Raw genomic sequence first — 17,703 nt, forward strand, 5'->3', positions numbered from 1 at the left:
CATTTGCATTAATGCCCCAATTATCTAAAAAAATCTGCAGTAGGATCACCCTATAGTCATCACAGTTCCCATGTCTGGCAAAAACTGCCATATTTGCATGGTTTCTATAGTTACGCTTCTGTATTGTAGGCCTGTAGCACAGATGAAATGTATTAACGCTTTGTGTTAACCCTACTCAGTGAGTCATCGTTGCCTCATTAGCCATTGGTTTGAGTCATGGCTAAGACTTGAATGGGTTTGTTTTGCCTGCTGCAACCCCCCCTCAGCACTCAGCTCATAAAGTGTTAGGTCATACCATGCACGTAAAGAAAAAGGTTTGGTTGTTTGAGTAGAGGGGAAGCAACATGCTCTGGGTTATGTTAAGGCAAAGCTGCTGCCATCCACCTGGAGGAGAAACTGCTCTCCTGAGAGCCTCGGGATGCCTGGTCCAGATGCTGGCCGCCGCTGGTTGGCGGCATATGGGTGTGTCCGCAGGGAGAAAATGTTCACTTTGCTCAGAACTTTCCTCAATACCATGGCGGAGATAAACTTGGTACTGAACTTTCCTGCCATTTTGCCAATATTAGGGTTCAGATCTTATAAGTGTGATGCTTTAAAAATGACAGGAAAATGAAAGGAAAGTAAATAATGATGAGAGATTTAAAACAGGTTAATGGGGATTAAGGCATTTGTGGGAGCTGACACCAAAATGCAACCAAAGTCAACAAATGTTGCCTGCCTGTTGCCAAGTGTTGTTCTGTCTGTGTGCACGATCATGCAAAATCAGCATGCTGTTATTCCTATAAATGTTTTAGACGGAATCAATCATTGAAGAATCTAATCAAATATAGATCAGATTCTTACAGCAGCTTATCTACAAATGTTATTCATTTAAACTTACATGTATGTGAAATATATAAACCTTGAACAATTTTAATTAAATGTAAGCAACATCCATTCTTAAACTCACTCTGACATCTACTAATAATGCATAACTCACTCAGTCACTCAATTTCAATTGCTACTTAGTCCACATACGGGTCAGGGGTCACCAATCGTGAGTCACTGGTGCATAACGAGGGGTCAAAAGTCACCTGCCAAAGTCAATGCTAATGCTGAGTATCCTCAGCCCTCCAAAAGATCCCATATGAAAAGTGGTTCCATATATTTACATTTACAGCATTTATCAGGTGCATTGTAAGCAGGTGACACATGTGACCACATATGTACAACAGTACCGATGACACATTGTCTACCGTTGGTGAGGGAGTAAGAGTATGATGGATCTGATCCATATAGTCATACACACACTCTATGTGTATGTGTCAGTGACTGACCACCTTTTCCTGTGTAGAAGAACTATTAAACAGTGTATTTGGAAAAAAAAGCTCAACAAGAACATGGGTAAAATACACACAGTACTGACTGTGATATGCATAATGTGGCCAAGACTTTCACAATTACGTAGCTTTTAGGGGTTTTCATTCTTCAAGTGAACTGCAAATCCACTTCAGATAAAGAAAACAAGGAAAGCAGAGTGATGTCTAAAAAAGTTAGACATTATATAATAAAAAAAAGACAACTGAATAACATGTATTCAGCCTTAAAGGCGGAAACAGGAATCAGGAATGGAGATCAGGTTGTGGATGAGGGTGGTGGGTGCTACACCCCTGCAGCCATGTGACTCAGGTCCTCCTATCAGCTGCCGCTAGGAGTGTACAAGTGCCATCATGTTTCACCTGAAGACATGTGCATGAAAAACAGTTCATGGTACAGCACGCTTCAAATGGACTTGGGCCAACATAAGTGGCAAAGTGTATTTGTGTAAAAGCAGTTTACAGGGATAAAAAGCAAAAGTCCTCAGTTATAAATTTATCAAATATAACACCGTTTTGTCAGTATGGTTCTATGGCCTTATGTTCTGAACCTTCAAGAATGTCCATGAAAAGAAAAATCATATGGGAATGCATTGTCTAGGAATGGTGTTGAAGTGAAGACGCCTGAAATCTTCTTGCCTAAATTTCTTATTATTGCAGGAATAGGTTGCAGCCCCAATCTTGTACCTGTAAAATGTCTTTCACATACTTACACACCAAACCATATTTGTACTTCCATTCTTCAGATGCATTCAGGCACTATGTTTCAGAGATCTGCTATGTACCAAAAATATGTTTTAAAAAATCCCTCTACACCATGTTCAAAGCCACTCTGTCTGGAGTCATTGGCCCCATTTTAACAGATATCCACAAGTCCTCGTTTTTTGGGCTGCTGTTCTTCTTCCTTTTCTTATCGGTCTTGGCCTGCTCACCATCGCCTCTGCCGCAGCAGCACAGGCAGCGGGAGCCTTGGCGGCAGCAACAGCAGTGGCAGCAGACCACCAGGGTGGTCACCAGCACCATCAGCGGAAGCGCCAGCAGCACTGCCAAGCACACCGTGTTGTACAGGCCCTGCTCGTGTTTAATGGTGGCCGTCTTCCACAGTCCGTCAAAAAATTCCACCACATCTTCCTTCATGGCTCGGCGTCGAGCTCAGTCCCTCTTGCCACTGCAGAGCCACCAAGTTTGACAATGAGAGAAGCAATCCAAACAGGAGCCAAGACGAGGAGAAGATCTCTTTATTTTTTGCTTATGATGTGGCTCTCAGCTGTGTTTCTCTGACCGGTTCCAGATCTCTCAGATGGGATCAGACATACCAGAGGGGGAAAAAAAGGAAAAACTATAATGGTGCAGGAAAGGATGAGATGAGGGCAGCAGAAGAGTTAAAAGGAAGGGAAGCCCTTGATCTACGATTGCCCAGAATGCACCGTCTGAGGATGGAGTCTAGAAGAGCAGAGCCTTTTCCTGGGAGTTTCGAAGATGCGGTTCTGGTGTCCTGAAGGTCAGCGGTGGCTGGGCGCTCCAGCTTATTCCCTTTTGGTGGCAGCGTCCTCTCTGGAGTGGCCGGCTGTATTTTAATCCTGTCCCCACTGACTCGCTCTGACGTGACTGAATCGGGACATTTCTGTGGAGAGGGAGAGAGCGAGAGAGTGAAGTGAGCCGCAGTCCTCCACTGCCCCTGCACTCATTAATGTAAAAGAAGACTGCACTCTGATGCCTGAGCACTTTGGTGAAGGGTTTCTCCTGATTTCAGAATGAACTTGTAAAGACCCCATTCAGTCAGACTACAGGGATTAAACTTTACCGTTCGGTGGTCATGGAACAGACTCACATCTTTCCAAGGACAGTTTCCAATTTTAAGAGCATGCAGTTTGCTTCATATACCCTAGAATCTCGGTGAAGGCTCAAAAATGTTGTGATGCGACACGTCACCTCTGAATGGCGGAAGGCCATTGCTGAGGCACCCTGATTGTTGGCTGACATGTCCTCTGGGAGCTTTTTAGCTGGGAAGCTGTAGCTCCAGGAATCGTCACCTTGTTTTAAGCGGCGGTATTCTTTTGCGCTGAATGACTGATGCTTTTTGCTGACAGTCCTGCTAAATAATAAAAAAAAAGAAGAAGCATGCTGCTCATTGTGCAGCTTCTGCATTTCATCTCAGCCCTTGTGTGAAGGAACCCTACTTCCTGTGTTACATTAATTCACAGGAAGAAGTGTGGTGAAGCTGCTGCACTTGCACAACTTGAGAAGGTTCTCATAAGCGATTGTCACACCTAGGTGTGTGTCAACTGTGATTAATATTATTACTTCCATGTGTCACATAGGACCATGAATTAATTGCTATAGAAAAAAAGTCACTGTAAATCATACTAAACCGAACTGTACATGTCTCTTTGATCATGAAACAGTTTCAGTATTAGACACGATTTTGAATTACTTCACATAAACTTAGTTGATGTAAATGAGTTTGTTAAATATTATTACAATTAAATAAATACAGTACTTGCTCTTGTGAGACACTGTATAATGCACATATCTTCTTACAAACATCAGCAATATTTACAAAAGCCAGAATATTTCAATGTTTTTTTTTTTGTTTTTTTGTTTTTGCATGGGGTTAAAATGTGGTTAAAATAACAACAGCTAAAGGGTAAGATGGACACCTAATTTTAGTTCTTCCCTTAAAATTCCACTCAGGCACTGATTCCAGAACTGCAGGTGCTCTAGTTGGATGTCAACCACTATTAAAAAAAAGAAAGGAAGAAAGAAAGAAAATAGCTTGGCAGCTGCAAAGTTTTAATGAAGCAGCCTGCCAGAGAAGTGTTGCTCTGTAAGCGAGCGTGTTGACTTTCTCGTCGTTGCTGCCGGGCTGAGAGAACACCAGTAAACAGGAAGGCTCTCTCTGCCGCTCACAAAGCCAGGATGGGGCGGAAACGTTCTCTGATGGCAGCTATTTAAAGAGCTCAGGCAGGGACTTTAAACTGTTTCTTCAAATACTCCTGGTCCCACGTGCATTTGTTAATTCCTGCCTGATGGCAATGCTGAGCCACACTACCTGCAGCGGTTAAGAGATCCACCCTACACGCTGCACACACACTCTGCAGCGGGATGTGTTGAGGCGCTACCCAGCCTTGAGTCAAAATGCCATGACTTTTGAAGGAAACTGTGAGGAACATGATGATCTTCTGCCCATAGAGAGCACATTGTGTGAAAGTGGTACAGTCAAGACTTGAGGGCTTAAAAAGCGAACTGGTTTGGTAAGAGAACCAGCAGCGGCTGCTCCTCAAATAAATATTTCAAACAAAATCCGGCATCCGTCAGCTCTCTTTTAGCAAGGATGTGCCAGGTCAGTACTACACCTACACCTGCAGACACTTCTGCTGCACGGTAAAATAAAAATTGTTTCAAGCGTCTTCTCAGCTTAAGACAGCACACCATAACCAGAGATGTCCCTGCTGGGGTGACTTGCACAAGTCACTACTTATCTCCATAAAACCCCCATCATGTTGCACATTGGATCATAACAACTGCTTCTTTTTTTTTTTCTTCTCAATGCTGCACTGCTGACCCTCTGTAATGAATGTGGGCTGCGCCGGTGATGAGTTTAATGACTCCACGAGCGGAGTGTTAATCAGCCACACCAAACTGAAGCTCCTTCTCAGCACTTCTCCCTGCAAATGATTCATCCCCTCTTTTTATTTACTGTCATCTGACACACGGGTGTTGGGAAACAAGGTTGAACGATGGGGGTGTCTGTTGCAAGTCATGAACCCAGCCATTCCATTTAGAACGATTCCACTGCGTCTTTTACACAAAACTAAGTGTAAACAATTTGTTCCCACTCGCCAAACAAAAAATATTCACAGAAAGTGAAAGCCTACCAGCTTGGCTCAGCGCTCATGTCTCGGTAGTTCCCGGGCTGGTCTTTACTCCCCTTGACTGCTTGTCTCCGAGGGGCACACTTTTGCACCTCTTCACCTAAGTGGCATGTGCAAGTCACCATGTGTCTCTCTCCCTCTCCTCCTCTGTGGCCCAGCCAGGGTGAAAGAGCCCTCTGTCTGAGCGCTCGCTGCTCATTCATGTGGTTTTATTACACACCCAGCTCCCGTGATGTCACGGAGAAACAGCTTGTGTGACTGGAGGGGTGGGGTAGGGGTTAGGTGGTAAAGTGAAAGTTAAAGTAACTTGGTTTTCTGTTGTTTTTAATCTCATGAATAGTTTTCATACAGGATATAACCAATATTTGATTACAAGTCAGTGTACATTATGAATATTTTTACTATTTATTTATTTATATATGTATTTATTTATTTATTTTTATAGCAAATAACTGTCTTGTCCATAGAAATATCATCTGATTCTTCAAAAATCCTACCCAGACCTTGTTTATGCTGTAAATGACTGTGGCAGTGGGATGCAATGGATTTTTTGCATAAATGTAGACAGACTCATTATCATCAACAATTAGTCATGAATTCCAATGGAATGCTGTGTTCACTAATGCAGGTCTGTTCACTTTAAAAGCTTTGTTGGTTAGAATCATCTGAACAAATTGACCGCTAGAATGCACATTTTAAAAGAAACAATAATTTCTGACTGTCAATGACTACTTATTCATTTACTAAAATTAAAACAGTGTTCTTTTACTAACTTTATACCCTTATTCAAAATACAAAATGTTTAGTGAAGTTTAGGCTTGTGAGGGTGGTGGGGATTTAGCTCAGTTTAGTCGGCTGAGAGTACACACACAACACACACACACGCACACACCTGCCTCACCATCGTGTCTGAATCATAAGGGGAGGATGATGGACCAGGCTGAGACGTTCTGCAGGCTTTCTGCCGTTTGGTGTTCTTATCGGCATGTCTCACTGAACCTGAGTATTTAGCAGCAGCAGAAACCGACAGCAGGCTTTTATTTGAATGCAGGGACCTTCTCTAACACACGCTACTCAGACAGCGCTGTTAAATTTTGCCTACAGCATGGCCGTTAGCGGTGTTTCTGAGGACACCGCTTCGCACGGGCCCTTTCTCCACTGTCACGACCCATTTCATGCAGCGCGATCACGCCAGATTTCACTCGCTGCTTTGGTCTGGGCGACTCTGGAGAAATTTTAGGTTAGAATGAATGTGTGCAGTGTTTGGTCCCTTGTGTATGAAGGGTAGCTGGTGATGTGAAACGCAACCCCACCCTTCCCTAAAAGCCTTCAGCCTTACTTCCTTAAACAGAACAAACAGGCAGATGGTTATGTGGTGTAACGTATGTGCTCACTGGGATCATAATGTGATTTGTAGGTTGCCCAGTCACTGTGCATTTAAACAAATCACATACTTACAGTGCATAGTATACTGTGCTGTGTATCCCTTGGCTGCACCAAACAGCCTCAATAGACTAATTATAGGGTAGAGTTGTGAATTAGAGAAATAATTAGACATATTGACACATTTACAAATATGAACAAACAAGGTGACTGGAAAGCAGACTGAACAGACTTGCATTAATAAAAATAATAATCAGAATATTAATTGGCACCAGTGGGTAATAGTACTGAGATGGTAGATGGAACCTGCTTCAATATAATTTTTTTTACAGACCTAAACACTATTGCTTTCTAGTGCAACGTACGTGTGCAGTGCTGCCACCCTTTCGTAATGGGTGTTTAATGGTCCTTTCTTCTATTTATCTTACACGTTATTTACACCAGGTGGTAATTGCACCTCCATGGTAGACGGAGCCTGCTGCGGCTCGCTCCAACGGAAGAGTGAACTCCGATTCGAGTGCATGGGGCCCTTTATTGCTGATACCTGCTCGGCACCACATCTCCACAATCTCAGAACTTGATCCCTTGTCTCCTTCTCTCATGGGAGAAGGAACAAAACACCTTCGTCCTCTTCGTTTTGTCATCCAAAATTGGATGTTTAATCGGACACCCTTCTAATGGACACTGTTGGCGTTGAGGCCCGTTAAGGTGTTCAACTCGCTGTGTCCGTGCAAGCCTGCTTAATAAACAGTAGACGGAAGGCTGGCGAGGATCCCGAGAGGCCAAATATAGACCGGGCTGTTCTGCGCTCGCCGGTCAGAAAAGCAAAGCAGAGCATGAGTCACTGCAGTAAAATGTATGGGTCCGGTGCTATGAAAACAAGAGGAGGGGCCAGACGCAGCTCGACTTGCAACTGGCAAAGATTATGCCCTATAAGGCCCTGCCCCTGCCCGGGCTGCCATTAAACTTTTCAAAGAGAACGATTGTTTTTTTTTCTCAGATATAAATATACCCCTTTTTTTTTATATAGAATTTCTCCATTTACATGAGACTGACTGTTTTGCCATTGGCCCTGGAGAGTTAGGCAGCGATGGATTTTATAGGGAATGAGGATTACGTAAAAGAGTGCATGGATCTGGTTGTGTCGATTTCCTTTTTTTTCTTTTATAAAATTGTCAATAGGATTTTTATGTCTCAATAGTGACACGGAGCTCTGGACGAACAGCAAATGTGAGGATGATTCTAAGAAGCAATGTTTTTGGGAACATATCGTGACCCTTTGGCCTGTAAAGAGATTAGTAATAACTGAGAGCGCAGACTTCCTCTTTCTTTTTATAAACTGCTGTGTCTGTCCATCATCAGACCAAAATCCAGGAAATGACAGTAAAGAATGAAACAAAGACACATTCATCACGTCAAGAAACAAACGAGTCACATATTTGTTATAATTTCTTTTGGCCCAGCACTAAAATTTGTCCTCATGGATGTTACAGACAATTTACCCTGATAAAGGTATATCGTGTTTTTTTAATTAGTCAATCATTAGTCAAGACCATTAATTTCAGGAGACGGGTACTAACACATGATCATCATCTGCTTTTTAAAAGGCAGGATGATTTAATTATTGCTCATGATGAATGGGCCTTATCATCTTTTCTTTTGCTGTACTGAATAATTCACTCACCCTCAGTACAAATGTTAAGCTTTTCTTATTGTACAGACTAATAATCATCATGTACATTTTTGGAGAGAACTTCAGTACTTTGACTAACGTCTGCTGGATCAGTCCTTTGGATTTTGGGCCTTGTTTCATGTTCTGAAAGAAGTTGCACTTTGTAGTGCCACTCCACTGATGTTCTATTTGCTTGGACCTTTTTATGGCCCAAAGTGTTTTTGAGTCTGCCACAGTCAACCACACTCATCACAAAAACCTATTCTAGTCTGTAAAATTTGGTCCAACTAGCAATAATATGCCATATATGCAAATAAAAAAAAAGTTTCTCTGACAAAATGTAGAGTTCTCCTTAGATGACCTCCATATGGGTTTCATCAAAGTGTTTTTTGGCCCTGAGGACAGTATTCATCATAGATTTTGACATTTTGGTCCAAATCAAAGCCTGAGAGCCCTCAGCAACCAGGTCCTACAAAAGGCCTGGAGGACAGCACAGAAAAAGTGACTTATGGTAGTGCCTGTGGCCTTAAGAGATGCCTTGGCAGCTGTGTACCAAGCGTGTGGGCATGGTGACAAAAAGATGAATCTGAAAGGCAGTCGGTGAGGGGCGGTCTCAAACTGAGATTTATGAAAGCACCAATTGCTGCACGGCTGGGGAGATGGCAAAAGCCAGCACTTTCACTGAGTGGCTTCTTGCCTCCGGCTGTGCGACAGCTCTACATTTTTACACCATATTTCTTCTCTCCCAAGATGCTCTGTGCCCTACAAAATGTCCATGCATCGCCAAGACATGAAACATAATGATGTAGAACAGACCATAATAAGTCCATCATTATGCCAGTCACAAATAAATTCAGTTGCCAGTGCAATTAACTTTGATATTCCATCATATTACAGCTCAGTGCTGTTTGAAACTGAGATTTATAGAAATATTAAATTAAACTTTGGTATTTAGTCAAATTAGATTTTTCCTGTTTTGCAATGATCTAGACTTTGTTTAAGACAAATTATGTACTGCTTGTTTCCTTTTATCAGCATCAACAGCAAATCAGAGATTCATGAATGTCACCCTGCAGGAATTCATTCCAAAACCATTGCATAAATATTTTTGCCTATTTATGTATATCTGGTGGATGACTGCAGCATTCATAGTAGCACTTTATGTTGTTTTGATATTTTGCTTTGAGTAGTTCAGTTGGACAAAATTACTACAGTGTAATCTTTAGGACTTTTGTTCAAATGTAGTGTGTGTGTGTTTTAAGCTATTACAGGTTAGCAGGGTGATATTAAAATGTAATCTGAACACAAAATCAAAAGCTTAATAATTGTGAAAAATTAAAAGGAGTGCAACACAGCATGCTTTAAAAAATTCGGAAAAAATCAAGGAACCATCTCATCTCACCTCCATTTACATTTGGATTGGATCTCGCAATAAATTCGTCAAGTTTTTTATTTAGTCCTTGCCATTGTTCTTCCAGCTTCTTTGCTCAACCTGATGTTGTAGAAGCGAGAATTTTCCCCCAACCTTCTTGCTCCGATCTTGCTGGTTTTCTATTGAGCTCTGCTCTGGTGTTTGTGCTGCTATTAGCCAGCTCTGCTACAGGCAGATGCAGCGTCTTCTCCCACTCCCACGTCAGGATTCATTAGGTCCACGAGTTCAGTGGCTTGGAAGAATTTTGGGCGTGGTACGTGCTGCTGCCTCGCATCAAGCTCAGGCTGACCGGCAGCCCTGCTCCGACAGTCGGCATCGGAAGCTGAGCCGCGTGTCTTACCTGCGGCCTCTGAGGCCCAGACCGGGACAGTCCTCTCAGAGTCGGCGGTGTTAGTGAACCCGGATGAGTATAAATATCTCAGCTCTGCTCTAATCTCCTGCTCAGGCTATAAGTAGAGGACTCAGAGCGACGGACCGAGCTGGGCTTTGGCGGAGACCCCACCATGCTGGCGTATGGCCTCCAGTCCGTGATCAGTTCTTTCTGTCCATTTCCAGAGCATTTTTCACCACAGCCTCCACTCTACCTTGCGTTGGTCAGTGCTTCTTCTGGCCAAAAGTTATTAACTGCCCTGCTGATGCTTCAAAGCGTATCTATGGGGACTGAATTAACATTAATTACCATAAAGGGAAAATAAAGACCGGTCCAACATAAAAGCCTGACTAAGATGCAGAATCCGCCCTGGATGTGGTGTTACGTGCCTTTCATATTTACTCATTTTCCTAAAAGCTTTTTTAGTTGTTTTTGTGGCCCTGAAGGAGACGACATAGATTGAAAAATAAGCAGAGAGAGAGAGAGAGAGAGAGAGCGAGAGAGCGAGCATTAATAAGAAGTTTAAAAATAACCTGCCAGGGTGTTCGCTCCTCTGTTTACTTTAAACTGCTTGACTAATGTGAATATTTAAATCTGTGAATTAAGCCTAAAGTGAGACTGAAAACGGGAAGTGAGTCGCCACATTAGTCCCCATCATCTGGTGCGTTGAAAATGAGATGTAAATAAGTAAAAAGACCTGGGAAGAAAAGAGGCAGACAGCAAAACAGAGATTCTTCTGAATATTTTATTAATGTGTAGAAAATGTATTAAAAAAGGAACTATACAACACAATTCAAATCAAACTAGAACTAATCTGACCTTTAGCATTAATATAACTGTTATCCAACAGAATTCTGCCACATTAGCCGTTCCCATAGTACCAAACTCACTGCCCTTCGTCACAAACCCACTTCACATGGCATTTTGGTGGCATGCAATATTCATGTCTCAAGGGATATTCAGGGCCAAAGAGCTAAAGGAGGAACAGGATCCCTTATTTCACAATATACCGGAGTACCATGTTTAATTTCAGAATGTGGGCTGGTACAACTTTTCTATGTGTGCAAGGTTTCAGGAATAAATAATTATTTAAAAAAAAAAGTGCACGGCAAACCAGCGATTCCTCATGGCACACTTTTGGGTCACCATGGCAACTATGGTAAATTTGAAATAGCAAATGCGAACAATGGGCCAAGTGGGAAGGATTGGAAAAAGCTGCAGCCATATGCTCACAGAATAAATAATGAAGTGGAGTCTCCAAGTGCTCCTCTTGGACAAAACAACAAAAATATATGAATAAACAGAAGCAGTGGCCACCTTTCAGAAGTCGTCTTGGATGCCGCCATCGCCAGGTGAAAAAATGTCGAACGCTCTCCCTCGCAACACCCAATACGACATTGAGCGTGGAGATTTATTTATTTCAAGATGCCAAACCCCTTGCTTACAGAACAACATTTTGCATGGAGATGTGCCAGCACTGATCTTTCTGTCTTATCTAGTACAAAACATACTGAGTGTTTCTGGGGGCAGAGGGTGAAGTTAAGACAATTAAAATTTAATGCACAGTGGGCTGACATAATTTCACTAACATCTAAAATGGACAAAACGGACAAAATCTAAAACACAAACAAATTTTCTAAGGTTAATTAAAATACAACTCAACATGATGCAAAAGGAAATTACTCTACAGCTCAGAGTTACGGGAGGCTTTCACTTTCAGAAACAAATGAAATCCTTAATGTTATAGAACTTATGGCTTCTGATCTAAAAACATTCAAATGGACGTTCAGTTAATCTATGAACGCCAGACATTTTCCTTGCCCTGGCAGGTTAGCTTGTCTTGTGGCCCTGTCCAGTCAAAGCATTGAGACTCTGTCGGCCATCGGCTGCAAAGCAACTTTAAAACACTGACAGGTTATGAATATATATTTTTTTACAAAAAATCTGCTACAGGTATGATAAAAAGGACAACAAATCATTACAGGATGAAACAGCATGAGGCTCAGGAATATTCCACCTGTGACATGCGATTCCACAGCGAGTGGGCTCTACAGCTTTCCGAAAATCACAACTTTGTTCCTCAACAAAATACACCCTCTCTCTACTCTACCTGAGAGGGTGGGGGGCAGGGGAAGAAGAAGAAAAAGACTCTCTGATGATGGATTTTGGATTTTGTGTTGAAAATGAATGTTAATGTAATTCGTTCTTGCCATCACCTTGGAATAAGAATCGGTTCTTATTCAACTCCTTGACATAAAGACAAAAAAGGGGCAGTGGTGGCCTAGTGGTTAAGAAAGCGGCCCCATAATCAAAAGGTTGCCGGTTTGAATCTCGGTCTGTCAAGGTGCCACTGACGTGCCCCTGACGTGCCCACTGTTCACTAAGGGTGATGGTTAAACACCCTGTTGATTTGATCTTAAAAAATGTCTGGCAACACAATTTAGAAAAAACGTAAAGCAAATAAAGGGGGTAAATTGATTGTATGGTACAGACATGCCATGAATTTAGAACATTTGGAAATGATGCCTTACTCAGAGATACTGACTGTGCATTATTATAATGAATGTAAATGAACTGAAATAAACATGACAAATGAATGAAAATGATAATTGACTGTGGGTGCTGTACATCAGTGTTTGTCTTTATTATGTCACTTGCAATGAGTACATTCTTAATTGGCCAATCGAGCATTCCACCTTGGTTTTAAATGTAATAGCTCTCTCTGCAGTATGTAGTACCTTGTGGTGAGGTTGCAACATCTGAATTTCCCTCCTTCACCCCTGTATGTGCAAGTGTGCATCAGAGCCAACAGTGTCAATCAGCCAGTTCTGGATTCAATTTGTCAATTGCAATTGAAAACATGTTTTCATGAAAAGATCAGCCTAAGCTTACAAAAGCACAATGACTCGTTGTTATAGGTGTAATTATACTCTAATAAAAGCAAGATTATAGATGCCATATTCATCTTCTCCTATTAAATCCCACTAAATTTTACATAGTGCAAGTCTTTGTTTTTTTTTCCTTTATACCATCAGTGCAAGTAACAAAGCATGTCACATTAAAAAAAAAAAAAAAAAAACAAAAAAAAACATGCAGGATCAGTATTTTTACAAATGAGAGATCAAGAAAACTGTAATTTGGGTCATTAAGCCTAAAATCGCTGGCAATATCCTCTGATTAAATCTCACCAAAGCTTATTTTCAATTAAACTCAACTAAATAAGACTTATATTATTTTACATTGTTTATAAAAATAGATTTCTTATGGGCATTGCATTTTTCTTAAAATCTTCTTTTTTTTTCAATTGGAAAAAAAGTAACAGATTTGCTTGCTTGTGGTTCCTCCTGCATTTTTCTGCAAGCCTCTTGCAGCGTGCGTCAATGCGCCTCCAAGATTAGGACAAAATGGTTACATATAAAAAAACGGCCTAGAAACCCTGCCCTGACTTACAGTAAGAACTCTACACAGGATGGCTGTCGTCTGATTTTTTCCTTTTTTTTTTTGCCACTCATTCTCTTTTTCAATAAATTACACATCCCCCTCTCAACATGTTCCACCTTGAGTAAAAACAGGAGCAGCTAGCAACGGCTGGGGTAAAAGGGAAGCGAGGGAGGGCTGGGATTATAGAGGAGTGGACCGCCTTCGCTTCCCGCTGATGTTCCGGTAGTTAAACGGCCTCATCTTCATCTCGACAAAAGGGATGGAGAACTCGTGGCCTTTCCAGTGGTACCAGTTAATGCCCTGCAGGGGAAACACAGCAAGGTTTTATTAGCCAATGTCGAGCCATGGGAAGCACAGAAAGTCTTTCAGCGCGATCTGCCTACTGAATAAGCATCGTGCCCTCGGCATTTTGAGGCACACAGATCGCAAAATCAAGACATAATTCAGACATATTCATTGGTATGCACCGATGGGACACACTACTCAGAAATAGGCTAGAAATACAACAAGCTGCCATTCTGCCATTCTTAACAAAAAAAGAAAAAGAGGATGCATTTACGAGATGAAAAACAAGACAGGACTGCTTGCTAGTTAAGTATCTTGCTTGTAAGTATCTTGCACAGGATGAAGTTTCTGCCCACCTAGGTGTGTATTTATTTCTAATGCTCAGAACATTTACTATGGGCCCATGTGGGCAGTGGTGGCCTGGCAATTAAGGAAGCAGCCCCGTAATCAGAAGGCTGCTGGTTCGAATCCCGTTCTGCCAAGGTGCCACTAAGGTGCCACTGAGCAAAGCACCACCCCCACACACTGCTCCCCGGGCGCCTGTCATGGCTGCCCACTGCTCACTCAGGGTGGTGGGATAAATGCAGAGGACAAATTTCACCGTGTGCACTGTGTGCTGTGCTGCTGTGTATCACATGTGACAATCACTTCACTTTCAAAGCACCGTCCCCACACACTGCTCCCCGGGCAACTGTCATGGCTGCCCACTGCTCACCAAGGGTGATGGTTAAAAGCAGAGGACACATTTCAGTGTGTGCACTGTGTGCTGTGCTGTGTATCACAATCACTTCACGTTCACTTTTCAATTTCATGTCCATGATTCAGAGCTCACACCCTGCTTCTCGATTCTGGACTGTTTCAATCCTGGACAAGAGGAAAACTGATTTTCTGTTTTGCTGAAGCAGACCAGTTGCTTGCGACGCCTCGTCACGCAGGTTGCTGTCGGCCGGGTTGCGCCATCAACTTACACTCGCCTCTGAACCACCTGTATCTGGCATCGAGTTTCAGAATCGAGTTGAATTGAAACCAGACAGGACTCGATGATGGGGAAAGAGAGCGAGAAGGGGAAGAGAAGCTAACAGTGAAACAGAGAGGTGCAAGCCCGCATCGGGATTATTTTAGAACCCGCTGTGGCACAATTCGATCCGCTCTGTGCTTCATTTTAGCGTTTGCTTAAAGACCAGTCTGCTGACAGCCAAGGCCTCACAGTGCTTTCGCACACATTTCCTATTTTTTCCTTTTTTGCAGCCGAGTGCAAATTCAGCAGCGACCGCACATCACTGGGTGTTAAAATCGAAGTCTTTATGACATGCTCATGGCAAACCATCGCTGAACAGGAAATTGTGGATAGAATGGGATGGATCTTGTTAAAAAAAAATGCAGGCACAGTTGCGTGCCAACTAGCAGCTAGTTTTATTTTCAACACAGTTCCTCGAGGCTTCTCCACACCGTTGCAGGCATCTACTCACCTGACTGTGCCTGGACTCGCCGTATTTGCCATTGAGGTTTGCTCGGTGGCAGTTTTTGTACCACCATGCCCCCTTGTAGGAGAGGGCGCAGTTGGTCACAGCGATGTCGTTGTCCCTGTCTTTAGTGGAGAAAGGCCGACCCTGATGGTAGCTGAGAGAGTCGCCTAAGACCCAGGTAATAAATAGAACAAGAAAGAAAGAAAGAAAGAAAGAAAGAAAGAAAGAAAGAAAGAAAGATTTTTTTTCAAAAGCCATGCACTTTCACAAAAATACATACAGTTACAGAAGGGGCACAGTAACAGGCTTCTGCTTCCTTTAAAAATTCTTAAGTGTTATATGAGATTATCTATTTCAAAGACGTTTTGAATTTATTGTTTTTTTTTTTTTTGATGCTTCCCAAATCGATTCATGGAATAAAACTAGTTGTACTCTGATGAAGATAAAAATGATTATATGGAAAATGGTTCCAATGAGCCAAGGAATTTTAAAAGTTGCCTTAACACATTTGGTTCAAGCTGGAAAGACTAAATTATATTAAAATTACAAAGTGTGTAGTTAGTCACCTGCAGTGCCGTTGTACTCTCCTATCCTCAGTTTGTAAAGGCTCCTGGCATCACCGATAGAAAACTTGTCATAGTTAGCGTACACAGACTCCTGGCCGTCTTTCATGTCGATTCGCAGCTCGTAACGTCCTTGAGCGCCGATCTTTTGAATGTTGTCCAGGCCTGCATGGGGAAAAGAGGTCAAAAACTCAGCTGTGGAGAAGAGCGATACAGAACTATCTCCCGCCGAAGCACCTCACAGACACCCGTGTCCCCAAAGCGTTGCTTAAATGTGCCACAGGCAGATAACAGGATACGGCGTAAAGTCAAGATGCTCCCCAGCCAGGCCGACTCTACCCACCATTGTACCCCGTCTTCCCACTAGGACATGTTGTATTGATAAGACAGATTAAATCATGCTTTCCCATCATCCTCGGAACCGGACTGGAGAAATCATTCTGTTGTGTGTCCAGATAAACAGAAATAACTGTGCATTAGTTGAGTAAATACGGGCAGGAGCGAGGTGCTTTGACGGGGATTTAAATTGTCCTTCTGTGTAAACGGCAGCATGCTGTGGTAGGGAGACCAACGCTGCCTATGGGACGGGCCGAGGAGATACCAATCAACACTACAAAGAGTATCCCCACTGTGGCGCGGAGAGCCGATCAGTGTAATAAGATTTGTGAAAAACTACATGAAACTCAGCTCACATTATGTAACACGTAATCAGATGGTATTAATCACATAATAGAGATTGCCCATTTACTTAATTAGAAAGAAAAAAAAAAATCATGATTAAAAATTCATTGGGTGGTCCCATTGCCTTGCTCCGATTATACAGAACCTCCTACATTAAAAAGGCTTATCGCCTTATTATTGCCAAAATGTTTCTGTAATTTTGCTGAAATGAGGAGGAAAATTAAAAACCAAGATAATCATCTTGGACAGCTCAACTTCATCAATCTTCTTTTATTATACGTATTAAAAAAAATAAAAAGGTGTACATTAGAGCAGGCTGAGATGGGGAGCGATAAGGGTGGATTGCAGGTGGCAACTGGCCATGACCTACATATCCAGCACTCCCTCAGCTGCGATGGCCTTGTGAAAGATTGTCTGAGGGGACAAAAAACTTAAAGTATCAAACAGATTGCGCGTCCAAGTTCATTTTTTCATTCATTTTTCATGTCCTTTGGAAACCATTCTTCTCAAATAAGTCATATCGTTTTTCAAGCATTTTCACAAAAAATTACATGCAGTAACAGAAGGTCACTGAATCAGAATGAAAGGTGGCAGAATAACAACCGTCAGCTTCCTTTAAATACCCTTAGTGTTACATGAGGTTATCTATTTCAGAGACTTTTTGAATTCATTTATTTATTTATTTTTATTTTGATGCTTCTCAAATCGATTCCTGGAATAAAACTGGTTACACTCTGAAGAAAATGTCATCAGGCGCATTAAAGCCTCATGGGTCGGAGAGACTTATCGTGATTTGCCATTATTTCAGGGGGAGACCTATATGCTGCACTGTGACATTTGTACTGTGAACAGTATTTCCCTGTTAGTTTCAAAACAGGCAGCATTTTGCCTTTATGTGTAGCACTCTGCTGTGCTATAACATATTGTAATATATAAAGGGTTATGAATATAGATTGGGAGAAAAACAGACTGAGGATTCCAGTTGCATAATAATAATTGTATTTTTTATCTCTACCAACAAATTCCGAATGTATTTTTTTATACGGCCTTCAGGCTGCATTGTCTCCTTGAGTTTGTATTTTGTGCTGTGCAGGTGTCACTTTTGATTGACAGTTGACACTGTTGTTGATGCTCGCGGGTGGCTTTTAGGCGGTGGAAGGGTGGATGCGGAGATTGCCTT

At 42.1% G+C, this 17,703-nt stretch overlaps 2 protein-coding genes across 6 annotated transcripts in view; both read right to left on the reverse strand.

The window, feature by feature from the left end:
- Positions 1–1,768: 1,768 nt before the first annotated feature.
- kiaa0040 (KIAA0040 ortholog) lies at positions 1,769–10,092 on the reverse strand. Of its 2 annotated transcripts, none has more exons than XM_028977291.1 (2): positions 9,688–10,092; positions 1,769–2,979 (listed from the first exon to the last, which is right to left on the reverse strand). In XM_028977291.1, exon 2 carries the CDS (start codon positions 2,490–2,492, stop codon positions 2,166–2,168), a length of 327 nt encoding a protein of 108 aa, XP_028833124.1. In that variant the 5' UTR covers positions 2,493–2,979; positions 9,688–10,092; the 3' UTR covers positions 1,769–2,165. The 2 variants fall into 2 exon arrangements, with proteins under 2 accessions (XP_028833124.1, XP_028833123.1); XM_028977290.1 differs by lacking the exon at positions 9,688–10,092 and adding an exon at positions 5,234–5,398.
- A 722-nt stretch (positions 10,093–10,814) lies between these two features.
- tnr (tenascin R (restrictin, janusin)) overlaps positions 10,815–17,703 on the reverse strand; it is a 117,881-nt gene continuing 110,992 nt past the window's right edge. For all 4 annotated transcript variants that reach the window (XM_028977009.1, XM_028977010.1, XM_028977007.1 and 1 more), the window contains 3 exons: positions 15,846–16,007; positions 15,283–15,446; positions 10,815–13,828 (listed from right to left, as the gene is read on the reverse strand). In XM_028977009.1, coding sequence (XP_028832842.1) covers positions 13,709–13,828; positions 15,283–15,446; positions 15,846–16,007 — 446 coding nt within the window. In that variant the 3' untranslated portion in view covers positions 10,815–13,708. The remainder of the gene's footprint in view (positions 13,829–15,282; positions 15,447–15,845; positions 16,008–17,703) is intronic.

Source organism: Denticeps clupeoides, chromosome 4 (assembly GCF_900700375.1).
Source record: "Denticeps clupeoides chromosome 4, fDenClu1.1, whole genome shotgun sequence".
NCBI classification, from domain to species: Eukaryota; Metazoa; Chordata; class Actinopteri; order Clupeiformes; family Denticipitidae; genus Denticeps; species Denticeps clupeoides.

What these genes read in the sequence shown, in the direction of transcription:
- kiaa0040 (XM_028977291.1), bottom strand. Translation starts at nt 2,492, where the DNA reads ATGAAGGAAGATGTGGTGGAATTTTTTGACGGACTGTGGAAGACGGCC.